This window comes from Leptonychotes weddellii, chromosome 5, assembly GCF_054177405.1.
Source record: "Leptonychotes weddellii isolate Sample4059 chromosome 5, ASM5417740v2, whole genome shotgun sequence".
Lineage (NCBI taxonomy): Eukaryota > Metazoa > Chordata > Mammalia > Carnivora > Phocidae > Leptonychotes > Leptonychotes weddellii.
In genome coordinates this window covers 136,937,417-136,954,740 of record NC_138373.1, presented here as the reverse complement: position 1 = coordinate 136,954,740, position 17,324 = coordinate 136,937,417, and the positions used below count along the sequence as shown (strand labels likewise).

General features: G+C 36.4%; 1 protein-coding gene across 3 annotated transcripts in view; it reads left to right on the top strand.

Moving 5' to 3' along the window:
- NR2C1 (nuclear receptor subfamily 2 group C member 1) overlaps positions 1 to 17,324 on the top strand; it is a 45,520-nt gene that overhangs the window by 3,439 nt on the left and 24,757 nt on the right. For 2 of the 3 annotated variants that reach the window (XM_031037434.2, XM_031037433.2), the window contains exons 2-7: positions 6,717 to 6,790; positions 9,360 to 9,590; positions 12,504 to 12,585; positions 14,323 to 14,502; positions 15,547 to 15,694; positions 15,793 to 15,883. In XM_031037434.2, the coding sequence (XP_030893294.1) occupies positions 6,737 to 6,790; positions 9,360 to 9,590; positions 12,504 to 12,585; positions 14,323 to 14,502; positions 15,547 to 15,694; positions 15,793 to 15,883 (786 nt within the window). In that variant the 5' untranslated portion in view covers positions 6,717 to 6,736. Of the gene's footprint in view, positions 1 to 3,403; positions 3,452 to 6,716; positions 6,791 to 9,359; positions 9,591 to 12,503; positions 12,586 to 14,322; positions 14,503 to 15,546; positions 15,695 to 15,792; positions 15,884 to 17,324 lie in introns of those variants that run through there. The other variant, XM_081819082.1, reaches the window with a different exon arrangement.

Here is a 17,324-nt window from a genome sequence, read left to right as displayed (position 1 = left end):
TTATAACTCTCACCTAGAAAAGTCACTTAACGTTTGAGAATGTTTATTTTTAGTCCTTGTGTGTTTTGCATAGTTAAAATCAGTTAAATAAAATTTTGTTCCTTGATCTTTGCATTTAGTTTGTCATTGGCATTTTCTCTTTGTCATTAAACATTTTCCTCATATGTTATTTTAATGAAAAGAATTTTTGTACAAATCTTTGTCTTTGCTAAGATGTTACCTCAGAAAGGCCATCTCTTACCTCTTAATTAAAAAAAAAAAAAAAGCAGTTCCTTTCCTGCCCCAAGCATTTTGTCACTAGTCCCTGCTCTACTTCTCTCCATTCCACTTTTTGCCATTTATTGGTATCGTGTATTTATTTGTTTGTTGTTTGTTTAACCTCACCAAAATAGAAACTTCACAAGGGGAAGTTTGTTTTAATACTATCGGCTGTATCCCTAACACTTAGAAAAATGCCTGGCCTATAGTAAGCACTCAGCAAGTATTTGTTGCGTAGAATAGTGAATGAATCATTGGGTCAGTGAACCTCTTGATACACATTGGCAAATTAACTTTTCCAGAAGGTTATAACAATTCAGACTTCCATCAATATGTGAAGAATGCTTGTTTTGCCTAATTTTTGGAGTTAAATTTGGTCTTAGAAAACAAACATTGATCTACTGATTTCTTGGTCATGGTAGAAAGAGAAGCCATTAGCAAAGACATGAGAAACATGGTAAATTCAAGGAATTACAAGTAGTGTGTATGGCTAGAATATAAGGTTTAACAAATGACACCTCAAATCCTATAGATAAAGGGAGGGCTTTGAAGAATATTAAGAGGTGAAATAATATTAAATACATATTTAATCTGGCTGCAAAATATTATAGTTGCGATTAGGTGAGTATTATTGGACTTTTAAGTCAAGAAATTTGGAACTAGATTGGTTGGTAGTTTGGATTGTCAGTGGTCACTGAAGTCATCCATGTTGGTGGCAGGAAAGGGACAACACTCAGTGTCAAAATTTTCGATGAACAATGGTATTAGAGCAGAAGCTGATGAATGACAGTAATAAAGTCGTTAGAAAGTATGGTATAACTTAAAAGAATCTCAGAGGAAGTATTTTTGGTGTGGGAGAAAATAAGCCTTGTTCAGAGGCCTACAACATTAGCACTGTCCTTGAGCTGTGTACATGTATACATATACATATAAATACAAGATAAATAGTTTCATGCTCATTTGCCTATTTTGAAGTATTTTATTGTCTTCATTAAGAATAATGAATGATTCCTTTAAAAAAAAATATCTTTCAAATTTAGTTTTTTAAATTTAGATTCAATTAATTAACATAATGTATTATTTGTTTCAGGGGTACAGGTCTGTGATTCATCAGTCTTACACAATTCATAGCTCTCACCATAGCACATACCCTCTCCAGTGTCCATCACCCAGCCACCCCATCCCTCCCACCCACCTCCCCTCCAGCAACCCTCAGTTTGTTTCCTATGATTAAGAGTCTCTTATGGTTTGTCTCCTTCTCTTGTTTTGTCTTGTTTCATTTTTTCCTCCCTTCACCTATGATCCTCTGCCTTATTTCTTAAATTCCACTTATCGGTGAGATCGTATGATAATTGTCTTTCTCTGGTTGACTTATTTTGCTCAGCATAAATTTAATTTTCTGTAGAAAGCATCAAGACTGTATCTCTTTACTCTGTTACTGAATTCCACTTCATGAGCTTCCTCATTTTTAACTTGAAAGCTGGGAATAAAATCTGGACTGGTAACCCAAAACTAATTTGATTCTTTTCTAATGTCAGTAGTCTCTCCTCATCAGAAAGATTCTGTTTATCAATATATCAGGGTAATTGATAACGCCTAATATCTTTTTGTTTCATGAGGAAGTCTAACGGCTTCCAGTCCTTAAGGCTCCAGGCCTCAAGTTTTTAATATGGAGGATTAAAAGCTGCCTTGCCCTCGCTCCTTATGCCTTTTTATCATCTTAAAACAAAACAAAAAAGTTTTGTTATGTTTAGAAAAAATTCAAAATTTATTTTGTGAATTCTCTAGAAACTGTGGAGGTTGTTTTAAAACAATATGGCTATAAAACTAAATTTGTCTTTTACTAAGCTCACAGAAGAGCAAGAAATTAGAAGGACTTTGATCTGGAAGTAGCCAAAAGGAGAACTCTTGATAGAATATTTTATAAGTATAAGGGTTTTTTACCCTTCTTTTTTGGGGGGGATTTCTCCAACTGACAACAGAAAATTAGAATCAATGCCGAAGTAAGCTTTTTGAGCAGCTTAGTGTTCAGTGGACTTCTGATTGAAGAATTCTGTGTATCAATAGTAGAAACAAATTGAAGTGGTTGCCTGGCTCATGATGATTGTATCAATAGCCATGTCTATGCTAGTCTCCCATCTTTTGGTAAATAGACCTTCCAAAAGTGGAAGTTGCCAATCCTTCCTTTCCCTCTTCCTGGCCTGCCTACAGTGATTAATTCCAGAGATAAGCACATAACCTAAGCTGGCCAATCAGAATCTATTAACCAAATTTTAAAATTGTGATTAGAGAAGACTGCTTTTCCTTTCCTGGTGCTTTACTACAAAGTAGAAAATAAGCCACATAGGTGAGAATAGAGATAATAAAAATAATACAATAGAGATAATAAAAGAACATAGAGATAAGGAGACTCCTGACAGCATCACAAACCCAAGCTCCAGTTTTTCCCAAGGTCAGCTCTGCTTGGGTCCTAGCTGTGTGTATCTTGTTTCTCCCACCCCCTGCCTTTTTGCTTAAACTAGCCGTAGTTGAGCTTTTAGCACAACCAAAGTGACTAAATGCATTATCATAAATGCCTAATTTTATGCCAAATACCTACTTCATTCTTACCTACTTTTAACATTTCCCCCTTGTAAATACTTTCATTTATCAGAGTGAATAATCCTATTCTCTGGGAATTTCTAAATTTTAGTAAAACTTAATACATTTGGATACAATTTGTAATTTATTTATTTATTGTTTTAGAGTGAGAGAGAGCACACGAGGGAGGGGGGCAGGCAGAGGGAGAGAGAGAGTCTTAAGCAGGCTCCATGCCCAGTGTGGAGCCGACACAGGGCTCCATCTCACAATCATGAGATCATGACCTGAGCCAAAATCAAGATGTCTGATGCTTAACCAACTGAGCTGCCCAGGCGCCCCATAATTTGTGATTAATTTAGATAGTCTGCCTCTTTTTTGCAAATGGTGGAAAAAAACTTTAATGAACAAGATTATATGATGTATTTGAATTATTTTGTGGATTTATTTACACATAAATATGTATTGTATTCCTTGATAGTTTAATGAGAAAAGTAATAATGAAAATGAGATTACAGATTTGACTTTATATCATTGTGTCTGTGCCTTTCTAGATTCGAAACTTAAGTTAATAAGCTGGCTTTAAGGCACATAACAGGCTTTACAAGTAGGATAGGTAAGTAGTTTCATATTGCAACGTATGCACCGTACATATCTATGTTTGGTTGGAGAGGGGTCCAAAGGGGAAAATTGTTCTTAGTCCACCTTTCTGGTCAAATCTATTCCCTAAATTCCTCTCATTTGTTTCACTCAATACAAATTTAGGTATATGCTCATTGAGGTAAGTATTTCAAAAAATTTCCCTAAGCATTGGTTTGCTAACCAGTTTGGATTATATGGATCTATAAAACAATATGAGATAAGGGCTCTAGACTACTGCAGTAATGCGGAAAGTTTATATACAAAGAAGTAGAAAGAGGCACCTGGGTGGCTCAGTCAATTAAGCATTCGACTCTTGATTTTAGCTCAGGTCATAATCTCAGGGTTGTGAGATCGAGCTCCACATTGGGCTCTGTGCTGGGCATGGAGCCTACTTAAGATTTTCTTTACCTCTCCCTGTGCCCCTTTCCCTCCAAAAATAAATAGAAAGAAGTAGAAAATTGATGGATTGGATCACAAAATGGAATCTACCAAATACATGCATGTGTACGTTTTTCTGAAGAGGGTGTATAGCTTTTGTCAGATTCTCTAAGCTTAGAGTTTTTAACTCCAGAAGTTAGGAATCCAGTATCATTTCCTGCTCTTTTCTTCAGAAGCAAAAAAGAAAAAAAAAAATCCGAATATCCCTGAATTCAGTACTCAAGAATACTATTCCAAGCATATTAACATTCAAATCCTTTAGCATTGTACTACCTGTAGCATTGCTGATGACAAAGTATACAATTAAGCATGAACCTATGCATTCATATATGTATACGATGCACATAGGTGCATCACACATAATACCCTAATACTCTTTGGTCTCTTTGGCTAAAATGGTAGTTGATTTAGTGTAACTGTTTGCTCATATAATAGCACTGAGATTTGACTTTAGTCCTTTCTATTCATACACTATAATATATATAAATAGTTTATCTGCCAAAGTTTTCATTATGAAGTAGCTTCTTTGGGTCTGATGTGCTGATAACACTGTTGATTTTAGGATTTCTGGAAAAGATTCCTTTAAACTGGCTTTTTGTTTTCTACTTAAAATGAATTTTTTGTGTATGGTAATACTTGTAGGTAAAATTTAGAAGAAACAGACACTTAGTCCGTGAAAAATAAGTCTGCATTCTACCCCTGTTCCAAAACTTCCAGTTCTCCCTGGAGGTAGTCACTATAATCATTTTCTTTGGTGTTCTTTCAGCTAGTTTTTCTTCTCTTTAGGTAACATTTTAAAGCTTTCCTTATATATATATCGTGCGTGTTTCCTATTAGATTTGTGCCTAAGTGTTATGGGCTGCCCCCCCCAGAATTCATATTGAAGTCCTGGCCCCCAGTACCTCAGAATGTGACTGTATTTAAAGGCCATGAGGCCTTTAAAGAGATAACTGAGTTAAAATGAGGTCATTAGGGTAGGCCCCAATCCAATGTGACTGTTATCCCTATTAAAAGAGATTACAACACAGGCACAGAGGGAAGACGTGTGAAGAGACAAAGAGAAGACAGCCATCTAAAAGCCAAGGAGATAGGTCTCAGAAACCATCCCTATTTGACAGCTTGTCTCAGAGTTCTAGCCTCCAGAATAGTGAGAAAATTAATTTTTTAAAAATTTATTTTAGAGAGCTCATGCAAGCTCGGGGAGGGGAGAGGGGTAGAGGGAGAGAATCTCCAGGAGACTCTTGAGCTGAGCATGGTGTTTGATCTCATGACCCTGAGATCATGACCTGAGCAGAAACCAAGAGTCAGTTGCTCAACTGACTGAGCCAACCAGGCGCCCCCGTGAGAAAATTAATTTTTGTTGTTTGAACTACCCAACCAGAAGTAGTCCTGTTAGCCTTTGTTATGTCAGCCCTAGCAAACCAATATGGATTTTGGTACTGGGAAGTAGGGTGCTGCTGTAACAAATGCCTAAAACTTTAGAACTGGGAAATGGATAGAGGCTGGAAGAGTTTTGAGATGCATGCTAGAGAAAGCCTGGATTGCCTTGAAGAGATTGTTGGTAGAAATATGGATGCCAAAGGCAATTTTGGTGAGGGTTCAGAAAGAAAAGAGAACTGTAGAAGAGCCATTCTCTTAAGAGATACACAGATAGCTTCGTGAACAGAATGTTGATAGAAATAATAAACATTAGGGGCGCCTGGGTGGCTCAGTTGGTTGGATGTCGGACACTGGTTTCAGCTCAGGTCATGATCTCATGGGTTGTGGGATCAAGCTCTGCTTGGTGCTTCGTGCTCAGTGCTCAGCTGGGAGCCTGCTTGAAGATTCTCTCCCTCTGCCCCTCTCTCCACGCATGGGCACTCTCTCTCTCAAATAATAAATAAATCTTAATAATAATAAAGGGGCACCTGGGTGGCTTAGTCGGGCCTCTGACCCATCTTTGAATCTTTCTCCCCTTTCCTTGAAGGATAACAGATGTTTGAAACTGAATAGCTCTACTGGCCCATCTAGAAGAATCACACAAGTCCGAAAATTTTTCTTCATTTCATCCCATCTGTGTCTCCTTCATTCCAAGCTGGCATCGTTTCTGCTGATATAAAATTCTCAGAAATTTTACTGCCTTCCCTGCAATTCATGGGGGTGGAGGCCCAGAGGACTCAGGCCCAGGGAGCAGCTCTGTTTCCTCAGTTGGTTCCAGAGAGGGTGATGCCACTGCTTTTCAATCTAGTGAGAAATAGTTGAATAAAGCTAAATATTGAGCATTGCTTTTAGTACAACCAAAGTCAATTTATGACAGATAATTATATAATGTGACAAAGTCAGAAATAATTTTTGTGTTCTTGTCTGATAGAAAAAGCAAAAGTCAAAGTCAATGCATTAATCTTTCAGTCTCTCAAGTCCATTTGGAGAAAGTTTTACCTTAAATGCAAATTAACCTTAATATTTAAGAAACTGCCACTAATGAACAGTCACATAATTCTGGAGAAATCTTCTTTCCTTCTGAACAAATGCAATTCTTTTGTCAGTTTTTACAGTATATTTATAAAAGAGTGTGTCAAGTAAATAGATATTTTCAAAATATATAAAAGAATAATTTCATGAACCCCTCTATAAACTTCATCAGTTTTCAATAATTGTCAGTGCATGGCCAGTCTTGTTTTGTTTATTCTGTCCTTCCCCCACCCACCCCAACTGGATTATTTTGAAATAAATCTTAGCTATCATGTGATTTCATTTGTAAATTCTTCAGTATATATGTTTTATGAATACAATTGTGAAAGGGCATCTTTTTATTCTGGCAGGACATTTTGGCAATTAGAACATGGCAACCATAGAAGAAATTGCACATCAAATTATTGAACAACAGATGGGAGAGGTATGTTTGATTTACAGTTCATTTGCAGATCCATCAAGCCTATTTAAATCAAATGTATAGGGGCGCCCGGATGGCTCAGTCGGTTAAGCGGCTGCCTTCAGCTCAGGTCATGATACCATGGTCCTGGGATGGAGCCCCGCATCGGGCTCCCTGCTCGATGGGCAGCCTGCTTCTCCCTCTCCACTACTTGTGCTCTCACGCATGCTCTCTCTATCTCTCTCAAATAAAATCTTTTAAAAAATAAATCAATCAAATGTATATGCTAGGTTCTGAAGGTACAGAAATAAAAGATACTTTCAACTTTCAGGTAGCTTTAAATCTAGTGGGAGATAGTCAGATCATCCCACAGTCACAATACGGTGGTAAGGTCTCTAACAGATGGCTGTGTAGAGTGTTACGGGAGTGCAGAAGAAAGCCAGCTAACAACGAGTTGTGGAGGGGTGATGAGACCTGGAACAGTGACGCCCAGTTCCTTAGTAAGAGGTACCATAATCCAGAGGCTTTCAGAGTATCTTCTGGGGACTCTTCACAGAGGGTCAACAAGGTCAAAACCATTTTCTAATAATACTGAAATGTTCATTGCCCTTTTTCCCCTAGGGGCTGCCTGCCATGTAATGATATGGTATGATGAAACATGTCAACATATAAAAGATGTACCTCACTCAGTGGGCCAGTGTGATATTACGAAATCACTGACAAGTGAAGGATCCATTCAAATTACAGGATAGATCAATGGATTTTGATACAGTTTCTGGTTTCACATTACAACTAGCCTTTAAAAAGCTACCACTTGTCGAGTTTGAATGTGCTATCAAAGAACTACCACACGTTGCATGCACCTAAAGCTCTTCTCTAAGAAATAAGTTTGTCAGCCATTAGAATTTTGTTTACTTCACAGTAATAATACTGATAGAAATAATCCATAGTGAAGCCTACAACAGCTTAAGCTTTACATGGTAAAATTTGTTATAAACTGATTCAAATTCACATCTTAGAGGTAAAATTGAAAATTGTTAGGGGAAGATAGTGGTGGAAATAACCTATGTAAAATAAAATTGACAGCAGTGAAAAGTACACCCAGAAAAATAAGACATGCTGGCAATAATGGTCAACAAAGAAAACTCAAATTGGCAGCAGCTATAATCAGTACGGTTCTACTTTAGACAAAAACTGATGAGTAATTCAGAACTTTGTTGTAAATTTTTCATAGAAAAGAATCTTGAAAATAATTTCAGGGAAATGGAAAAAAGTAGGAAACAAACCAACTTTGCCATTTTAAATTTGAACCAAGGGATTAAATTGGCTTAATGAGTTTACTCTGTAAAATATTTGCTCAACAACAACAAAAGCCCTCAATGCTGGGCTGGTTTTGAGGGCTGGTTCTCTTTATTCATGAACTTGCTCTTCCCTAGGCTCCTCCAACTCAGTAGATAGCAATCCTGTCCTCCCAATTGCTCAGAGCAAAATTTGCTAGTCATCTTTGACTCTTCTCTCCTTATATTCCACATCTAGTCCATCAGCATATCTGTCACATTTCCCTTCATAAAATATCCCAAATCCAATCATTTTTTCCTCCAGCATGGCTATTACCCTGTCCCCTGCCAGCATCTCTGCCCATATATAATTCCCAGATATTGCCAGTGTGTGAGCAGTAACATCCTTTCTGGTCTTCCTTAATTCTTCTCTTGAACATCACAGGCTAGTCTACACACTAAATCTAGAATTACCCTTTTTGAAAAAGATCTTGCCACTCTGCTCTGTGACCTTCCAGTGGATCTCCATTTCACACAGGAGGAAATCCAGATTTTGTAGTCCTTACGAAGCCCCATACCACGTGGCTCCTGCTGTCGCTCAGATCCCGTCTTTTGCCATAATCCCTTCTGCGACTCTGTCTCACTCACATAGCTCTCTTGCAGTGTCTCTTGCCTCAAATGTGTGAAACACTGCCCCACGGCCTTCTCCCTGTGTCCCAGGTAAAGGATGCACTTCCTCTAGCTAGTCCTAAGCTTTGGTCTGCTACTTCACTCAGGTCTGTGCAAAAATGTCATCTCCTCGTGGCTTTTGTTCCATCAGTGACTGTCACCATCTCTACCCTGCTTGATTTTTTCTTTGTAGCACTTGATACCATTTGACAATATTATTTGCTTGTTTGTTTTTTATCTGCCTTTCCTCACTAAAATAAAAGCTTTATGAGAACAAAGGTTTTGTTTTGTTTATTGCTATATTCCACGACCCAGAACAAACAGTGCTTGGCAATTGGAATGCACCCAATAAACATTTGTCTAAATGGAAGGTGGGAGGGAAGGGGAAGGAAGGAATCAAAATAGATCCAAATGTTTTTACTATTGTACCTTTATTTGCACATTTGTTTTTCTATAGGATGGGATTTTGTGGGAGTAGAATTGCTAGTTTAAAAGGTATGTATGTATGTATGTGTACTGTATTGAATATATATGTAATGGTATGCTTTCCTACCTTTGTCTGAAGGTAGGAGAAAATTGTGCCCTTAAAGAGAAAAAAAAAAAAAAGATAAGTTGAATTGATTACTAATTTGACGTGATTGTGTTAGATTGTTACCGAGCAGCAAACTGGCCAGAAAATCCAGATCGTGACGGCACTTGATCATAATACACAAGGCAAGCAGTTCATTCTGACAAATCACGATGGCTCTACCCCAAGCAAAGTCATTCTGGCCAGGCAAGATTCTACTCCAGGGAAAGTTTTCCTCACTACTCCAGATGCAGCAGGTGTTAATCAGTTATTTTTTACAACTCCTGATCTGTCTGCACAACATCTCCAGGTAAATAACTTCAGAGTGTCTTTTCATCTTACACTTGAAAGAATTAAAAAGCACATCATAAGTATAAGTCCTAATGTTAAGACTTTACGTCCTCCGTGGTCCGTAGGAAAAAAAATGTTGCATAAGATTATGTGCTGTGCAGATTATCTGTGGTGACTGCCCTCTCCTATCTGCCACTGTACTTTTCCTCACGCACCCTCACATCCATATATGTTGGGGGGGTTGTTAGTTGCATATAGTAAGATTCACTCTGATTAGTTTGCCCAGGAAAGGGTTTTATAAAGGGTATAGAGAACTCACAGAATTGTTGGGAAGGCTGAAGATAACAGCTCCAGGTCAGGCTTCCAAGAATAACCACTCAGACGTGCTGCAGAACTGGCTTCTAAGAGACCTGCTGCTTTTGCATGTTTAGGAAACTGCCAAATTAAGAGCCTCTTCTGTGGTAGCAGCACTTCCCAAGACGACGCTTAACCTGGGCAACAAGAAGCTGCCAAACCAAGAAGTCGGTATTATGGCTGCATCTTTGTCACTTTGCCTCCTTGGTCGTCATTTCTATTTTCCTTGATGTAGCAGACAGCTTTATCCCCAGCGTCTGCTTTAACACTGAAATTCAGTCAGTGGTCTAGATTAACTTCACATCATTTTAATTTTTGCTAGTTATATATTTTTTGAAGAGTTAAGGCTTATACACACTGCATGCCTGTGATTATGTAGATAATTTTCACTGCTGGTTGCTGTGATTGAACACAAATCCAGCAAACCCTTAAGTTTGCCTTCGGAGACTTTTTGGTGGAGTGCCCACTTAAAATTGAATTCTCTATTTTGTGATGAAAACCTGATCAAAGAAAGTTCCTTTTAGGATTGAAAAACTAATTCATAAAATACAAAATTTTGCCTGTATGTCCTGATAGATTCTATTACTCTTCTAATTGCATTATTTATATTACTTTTAGAAACAGTTAAGGTAAAAAGTGGTTGGGATTTATAAGAAGTTATTTTATCAACAAGACAGAAGTCACTAAAAGTGTAACATCATGAATACCTTAATTTCTTTTTATCAACAGATTTGATTTTTTAGAACAGTTTTATAGTTGCAGAAATATTGAGCAGTTAGTACAGAGTTTCCATATAACCTCTCAACACAATTTCTCCTATTAACATTTTATATTAATATGATACCTTTATTATGATTAGTGAACTAATTTTGATATATTATTAACTAAAATCCATAGATGTTTTTAGCTTTCCCTGATTTTTACCTAATACTCTTTTTGGTTTCAGGATACCATATTACATTTAGTCATCATGTCTCCTTAGATTCCTGTTAACAGTGACAGTTTCTCAGACTTTCCTTGTATTTGATGACCTTGACGATTTTGAGGTGTACTGGTCAGGTATATTGTAGATGGCCCTGCTATGGGAATTTGACTACTGTTTTTCTCATGATTAGACTGGGATTGTTGGTTTTGATAAAGGAGGATCACAGAGGTTAAGTGCCATTTTCATCACATATCAAGTGTACTTAACTATCTTCATGTTTTATAACTGGTGACATTGATCTTTACCACCTGGCTGAAGTAGTGTGTATCAGATTTCTCCACTGTAAAGTTACTCTTTTTAAAAAAATTCTGTTTCAAGAAAAAAGGATAATATTGGTACTTTGCCTACTTTATGGATCACCTCTCAGGGCAAAGAAATAGAAACAGGTACAGGATAAAATTCCCCTGGGCCAAGAAGACTGAATTTCTGATCTAGTGACCTAAAGGATGTGGGCAAGTCCCTTAATCTCTCAGTATTTCTTCTACCCTTAGGAATAATAGATAAAAGATTAGCACCATTCACAATAGATGTGCTAAGGAAGAGTGATGCCTTTCATAGATGCTTTCAAAGGACAGCCTATTTTTTTTTAAGTTTCTGTTAAAGACTAATTTTTATGATGATATAAGAAGAAATAATGCTATTAGAACATAGCAAGGGACAGCTGTTTTAAGGACTGTTTGAAGTTTTTAAAATCAGAATTACTCCTGAAGGCATTCACACCCCTAAGAGAAGAAAAAGAGTCAAAGTGGAGGTTAGTTTGTGGGTTGTTTTAAAGCCAGGGGGAGGTGATATGGTGAATTCCCTATCACATTTTTGGGATTGAATCAATTTGTTCACGTTTCAAAAGATTGAAAAAAAAAAATTATTAAAAGATTAGAAGATAAACCTAAAAGAAGAAACTAGTATTTCTTTTACAGCATTATATTAGCTATAACTAGTGATTAACTCTTTATATAATTTATAAAGAGGGTTTGTAATTTGCCCAAGGCCTCTCCACCCAGTCCCACTAACCTGCTACCGTTTATCAGACTCTACAGCCCACGTTGTCAACGATTACACCAAGATCCAGATCTTAAGACAACTCATCGATGAAAAGTTTATCAATCATTTCCATAATTATAAATAAAAAAAAATTTTTAAGTACTTTTCTATTTAAAAAATTCAATTATCTTTTTATGCTGTTATAGCTTATTTTTCCACGTGGAAAAATTTTGAGCTGTTCAAAGACACGTCATGATAGGGCTGATAATTGCTGCAGTAATTTGATGTGTTGAATGAATAACAAATAATAAGTGCTTAATAGGTAAGATACATTAAATACTCATGTATTTGAGTGTTTAACAGTATTTAATGAGATTGTTATGGAACAAATTTAAAAGGTATTCTGATCTTTGCTTCTAATAACATTGAAATTTTTACTTATATATAAAGAAAATTAATAGTAGTTTAATTGATATATGCATAATAGAGTTCAAAGTTCCAGAATAACTTATGAGAAAGCAAGCAATAATTAAGACCGTTCTTTTACATTTTAACTAAGAGTGTTATTAACAAATTATTGTTTTGTTTTTTGTTTTGGGGGGTTTTCTTTAGCTCTTAACAGATAATTCTTCCCCAGACCAAGGACCAAATAAGGTTTTTGATCTTTGCGTAGTATGTGGAGACAAAGCATCAGGTAACATTTTAAAAATAGCCTTCTGTATGTGTTGTGTTGTTAAAATAACTACCACACTACCATGTTTCTTCTTCTGAAAGTAAAAAGAGCATGTTGTTTTTACAGTTCCTATTTGAGGCCTATAAAATTTAACTGATTTCCCCCCAAAGCTTTTTATTCACCCAAAGATTTTTTTTTTACTTGAATGCAATTTAATTTGATCTTGCAATTACATAAAATGTGTATTTTGAAGAATTGTGAAAAACAGTTTTGCTTTAAAAACAAAAAAAAGATTTGTTTATTTGGGCGGGTGGGGGAGCAGAGAGAGAGGGAGAGAAACTCAAGCAGACTCCACACTGAGCATGGAGCCCCACACGAGGCTCAGTGTCCTGACCCTGAGATTATGATCTGAGCCAAAACCAAGAGTCAGGGGCTTAACCAACTGTGCCACCCAGGTCCCCCAGAGAGTTCTGCTTTTTATTTTTATTTATTTATTTTTTAAAGATTTTATTTATTTGACAGAGACAGAGATAGCGAGAGCAGGAACACAAGCAGCGGGAGTGGGAGAGGGAGAAGCAGGCTTCCCCCCGAGGGGGGAGCCCGATGTGGACTCGATCCCAGGACCCTGGGATCATGACCTGAGCTGAAGGCAGACGCTTAACAACTGAGCCACCCAGGCACCCCAAGAGTTCTGCTTTTTAAATGTAAACAATATGTGGAAATTTTTCTTGAAAGTAAAATCAGTTTTGTCAAAGCAATTGCTTAAAAATGAGTTGTGGTCCTTAATAATACATAACATTAAGTTGTTAACTTACCTGCTGAGCCCTGTTGCTAGTCCAGGAATATAGAGTAACTTAGATTATTGAGATGGAAAAGCTCTGGTTACTCTTTATTTAATGCTGTGCATAACTGAGCAGCATTTCTCCAAGTACTATTACTAATACTCAGGGTTATGTCATTTTAGTTATGTACATTGTTATTTTATGCCAGGAAAGCACCCATGTTCACTCATATATAATCTTTAATCTTTTCCATAGCTTTATTGCAAAAATCTCACACTACAGCTTTTCCCAGAGTATGTTCAATTTAATAGATGTTGTATCAAAGAAATGGCCTGTGAAGTAGTAGGTTAATCAAAGTGTGACAGATTTCTTCAGATTACTATAGGGGTACCTGGGAGGCTCAGTTGATTAAATGTCTGACCCTTGACTTCGGCTCAGGTCATGATCTCAGGGTCGTTAGATCAAGCCCCATGGAGGCTCTGTACAGGGCGTGTAGCCTGCTTAAGATTCTTTCTCTCCCCCTCCCTCTATCCTTTCCCACCCCACCCCTCAAAAAAGAGAATACTATAGCTCAAATATTAATTGATGTATCTTTTTTCCGAGCAGAGTTTTCAGAATAAAATATCTTTATATAACATATAAGAGAATTATAATTTGTAAGTGATCTCAGAAGTGAAAATAGTTTTTACTTATGGTGTCATGGGTGGTTTTGTTTTTTCTCTTTCCGAAATTTTTTGTATCATTGTTAAAGTTACTTTACAGAATTAAAAATTCATATTATTTAATATATTTATCAAAGAATATGGTTGTTTCATTCTCTGTTTAGTAACTCCTAAAAAATTTTTCCATGTCACAAACTCAAAAATCTCCATTTCATCACATATATTATTGTTACTTAAAGGGAAGAAATGGGCTTATTTCTATTTCTGTTCTAAAATATGTGACTTTTGTGTTTCCTTAAACATCTTGTCTCTAGGGCGTCATTATGGAGCAGTAACCTGTGAAGGCTGCAAAGGATTTTTTAAGAGAAGCATCCGAAAAAATTTAGTTTATTCATGTCGAGGATCAAAGGACTGTATTATCAATAAACACCATCGAAACCGCTGTCAATACTGCAGGTTACAGAGATGTATTGCGTTTGGAATGAGACAAGACTGTATGTATTAGCTTTAAAGGAGAAAATAATTTTAAGAATTCAGGCAACCTCTAGAAGTATGTCAAAATTAACACAATATGTCAATATATATGCTTTTTAATTTACAGATTTCCAACTAACAGTTTAGAAATGTGTACATATGCACGTATTTTTTATTCAACAAGATACTCATCGAATGCCTATATGCTATGCATGTATGTATGTTTGAACATGGTTTTTTAAAAAAAGCACAACTAACTAGATGCCAGTTTAGTTTCCGATTAAACTACTAAGGTGATAAGTAGGGTAGCTAATATTGATTGAGCTCTCACCATGCCTAACTCTGTGTATAGCATATGAATTATTTATTCCTATAGTAAAACACCATGCACTAGGTACTACTCTTACCCATTTTACATTTGAGTAAACAGATTTAGTAACTTGCCCAAGGTCACATAATTAATAAGTGGCAGAACTTGGATCTGAATCTTGGCAGGTTTTTTTTTTCCTCAGAAAATGTACATTTAACAACTAAACTATACTATCTCCTAAGTATCATGAAATAAAATTCCTATAAAATAAGTGAAATACACTACCTATATTTTATAAATGAAGATTAAACGGTTGAATTACTTCTCAAAAATCTCCTTGCTCTTAACTAAAAAAAGATTTAACTTTTTGTGGCTCTCTATTACTATTGTTTTCAATTGGTCAAATATTATTTTTTTAACTCTCGCATAGATAGGTAAGAGACTCCTATCTTCAGTTTTTCCTTCTTGACAGTATCTTTTCCTTCTTGACAGTGAACTTTTAAAAAATAAGAATTTCTCTACATTTCTACCACAGCTGGGTCAGGGAGAGAAAAGAGAGCAAGAGATGCAAATAACTATTCTGAAGCAACTTTGTTGAAGTTGGAAATAATTTCTTAAGATTAAGAATTACCTTTAGAGTTCACTTATGGTAACTTGTCTCCCATGAGCAGTGAGCATTGCTGACCGAATGGTTACATTTATAATTGCCTATAAATTCCACACTGTGGTGTAATAGTTTAATGCATTTTTGTAGCTGTTCAGTGTGAAAGAAAACCTATTGAAGTATCACGAGAAAAATCTTCCAACTGTGCCGCTTCAACAGAAAAAATCTACATCCGAAAAGACCTTCGAAGTCCATTAGCTGCAACTCCAACTTTTGTAACAGATAGTGAAACTGCACGGTATAGTAAAAACAAGCAAAACATACATAAAGTAGAGCTGGTCATTTGTTTTTCTTCCCAATGAAACTAAGGCTAAAATTTGTACTTGTTTGTTACAGGTCAGCAGGACTGTTAGATTCAGGAATGTTTGTGAATATTCACCAGTCTGGAATAAAAACTGAGTCAACTGTGCTGATGACACCAGATAAGGTGTGTTTAGTGCAATTAATTTAAAGCTTAAATTTTTTTAAGCTTTAAATATTTTTTTTCCTTTTCTTAATCTCCGCAATTACTTTGGTTAATTGATCTGGTCTTAAATATTCCTATTACAAACTGCTTTCTTTTTTAATATAAATGATCAACTATTCGATAGTGTCAAATGACAGCTAAAACAATTTAGTAACAAATTTGTGCCTTTATTCAAGGGAAAACAATCCATAGATCAGGAGAGCACTTTTGCTGAGGGATTTCGGGCAAGAGTGAGTTTTAGAGAACATTAGAAACAGCAATATGGAAATGGCCTTATTGGCTAGGAGCTTGAAGATTTCCTTGTAAGGCTAGTGGGTCCTGTTTCTTAGGGTAAGGTGAGCTAGTTAAAGTGGAGTTGCGGATTGCGATTGGTGTATGTTAGGTTTCCTTAACAGGTGTTTCCTGTAAGTGCTTGCTGACTTGGGTTTAGATTTGTGACCAGGATAGCTTCCATTTTGTGTGTCCTCATATATGAATAACTATCAGTAGAAATGTTCATTATTCCACTAGGACAATTACAGCTTCAAAATGGAAGTGACAGACAAAAGTCTTCTAGGTTTCTTTCATCTCAAAAGTCCTCAGAAATGGAAATTTATATTAAGTGCAAAATTCCCTTTTTTTTTTTTTTTTAAGATTTATTTATTTATTTGAGAGAGAGCATGAGCAGGAGGGAGAGGGAGAGAGAATCTCAAGCAGACTCTATGCTGAGCACGGGGGCTTGATCTCATGACCCTGAGATCATAACCTGAGCTGAAACCAAGAGTCCAACACTTAACCAACTGCACCACCCAAGTGCCCCAAGTGCAAAATTCTTAATATTTCTTTTATGCTCCCCTACAGATTTTACAGTAACAAAATACTTAAAATATTTCAGGTGAAGAGAAATTCCTAGCATACCTTTTACTCAAAACATTGACTTGAGTCAAGAGTAGGAATAGGATTGCAAGAGCTTTCATTACGTGTCTGAGTTATCTGGTTTCTTTTAAAGGTTGGAGTCCTCTTTGAGCAAGGAGTCTCAAGGAAAGAAGGTTTATTTCTGCAGTGTTCAGAAACCCCTTATGAGAACAAAAAAATTTCTCCTGAAGACTCTTGTCTAGAAACAGATTTTAGGGAGCCTATGATTAGTATTTATCTCAGCCTGTAATGTGGTCTGGTTTTATATAAACTATAAGATTATTCATCCAGTTTATGGCCAGATTTATTATACATTTGTTTGATATTCTAAAGGCACTCTTTTTTATTTTTTATGTTGTTAGTCACCATACATTACATCATTAGTTTTTGATGTAATGTTCCATGATTCATTGTTTGCGCATAACACCCAGTGCTCCGTTCAGTACGTGCCTCCTTAATACCCATCACCAGGCTAACCCATCCCCCCCACCCCCCTCCCCTCTAAAAC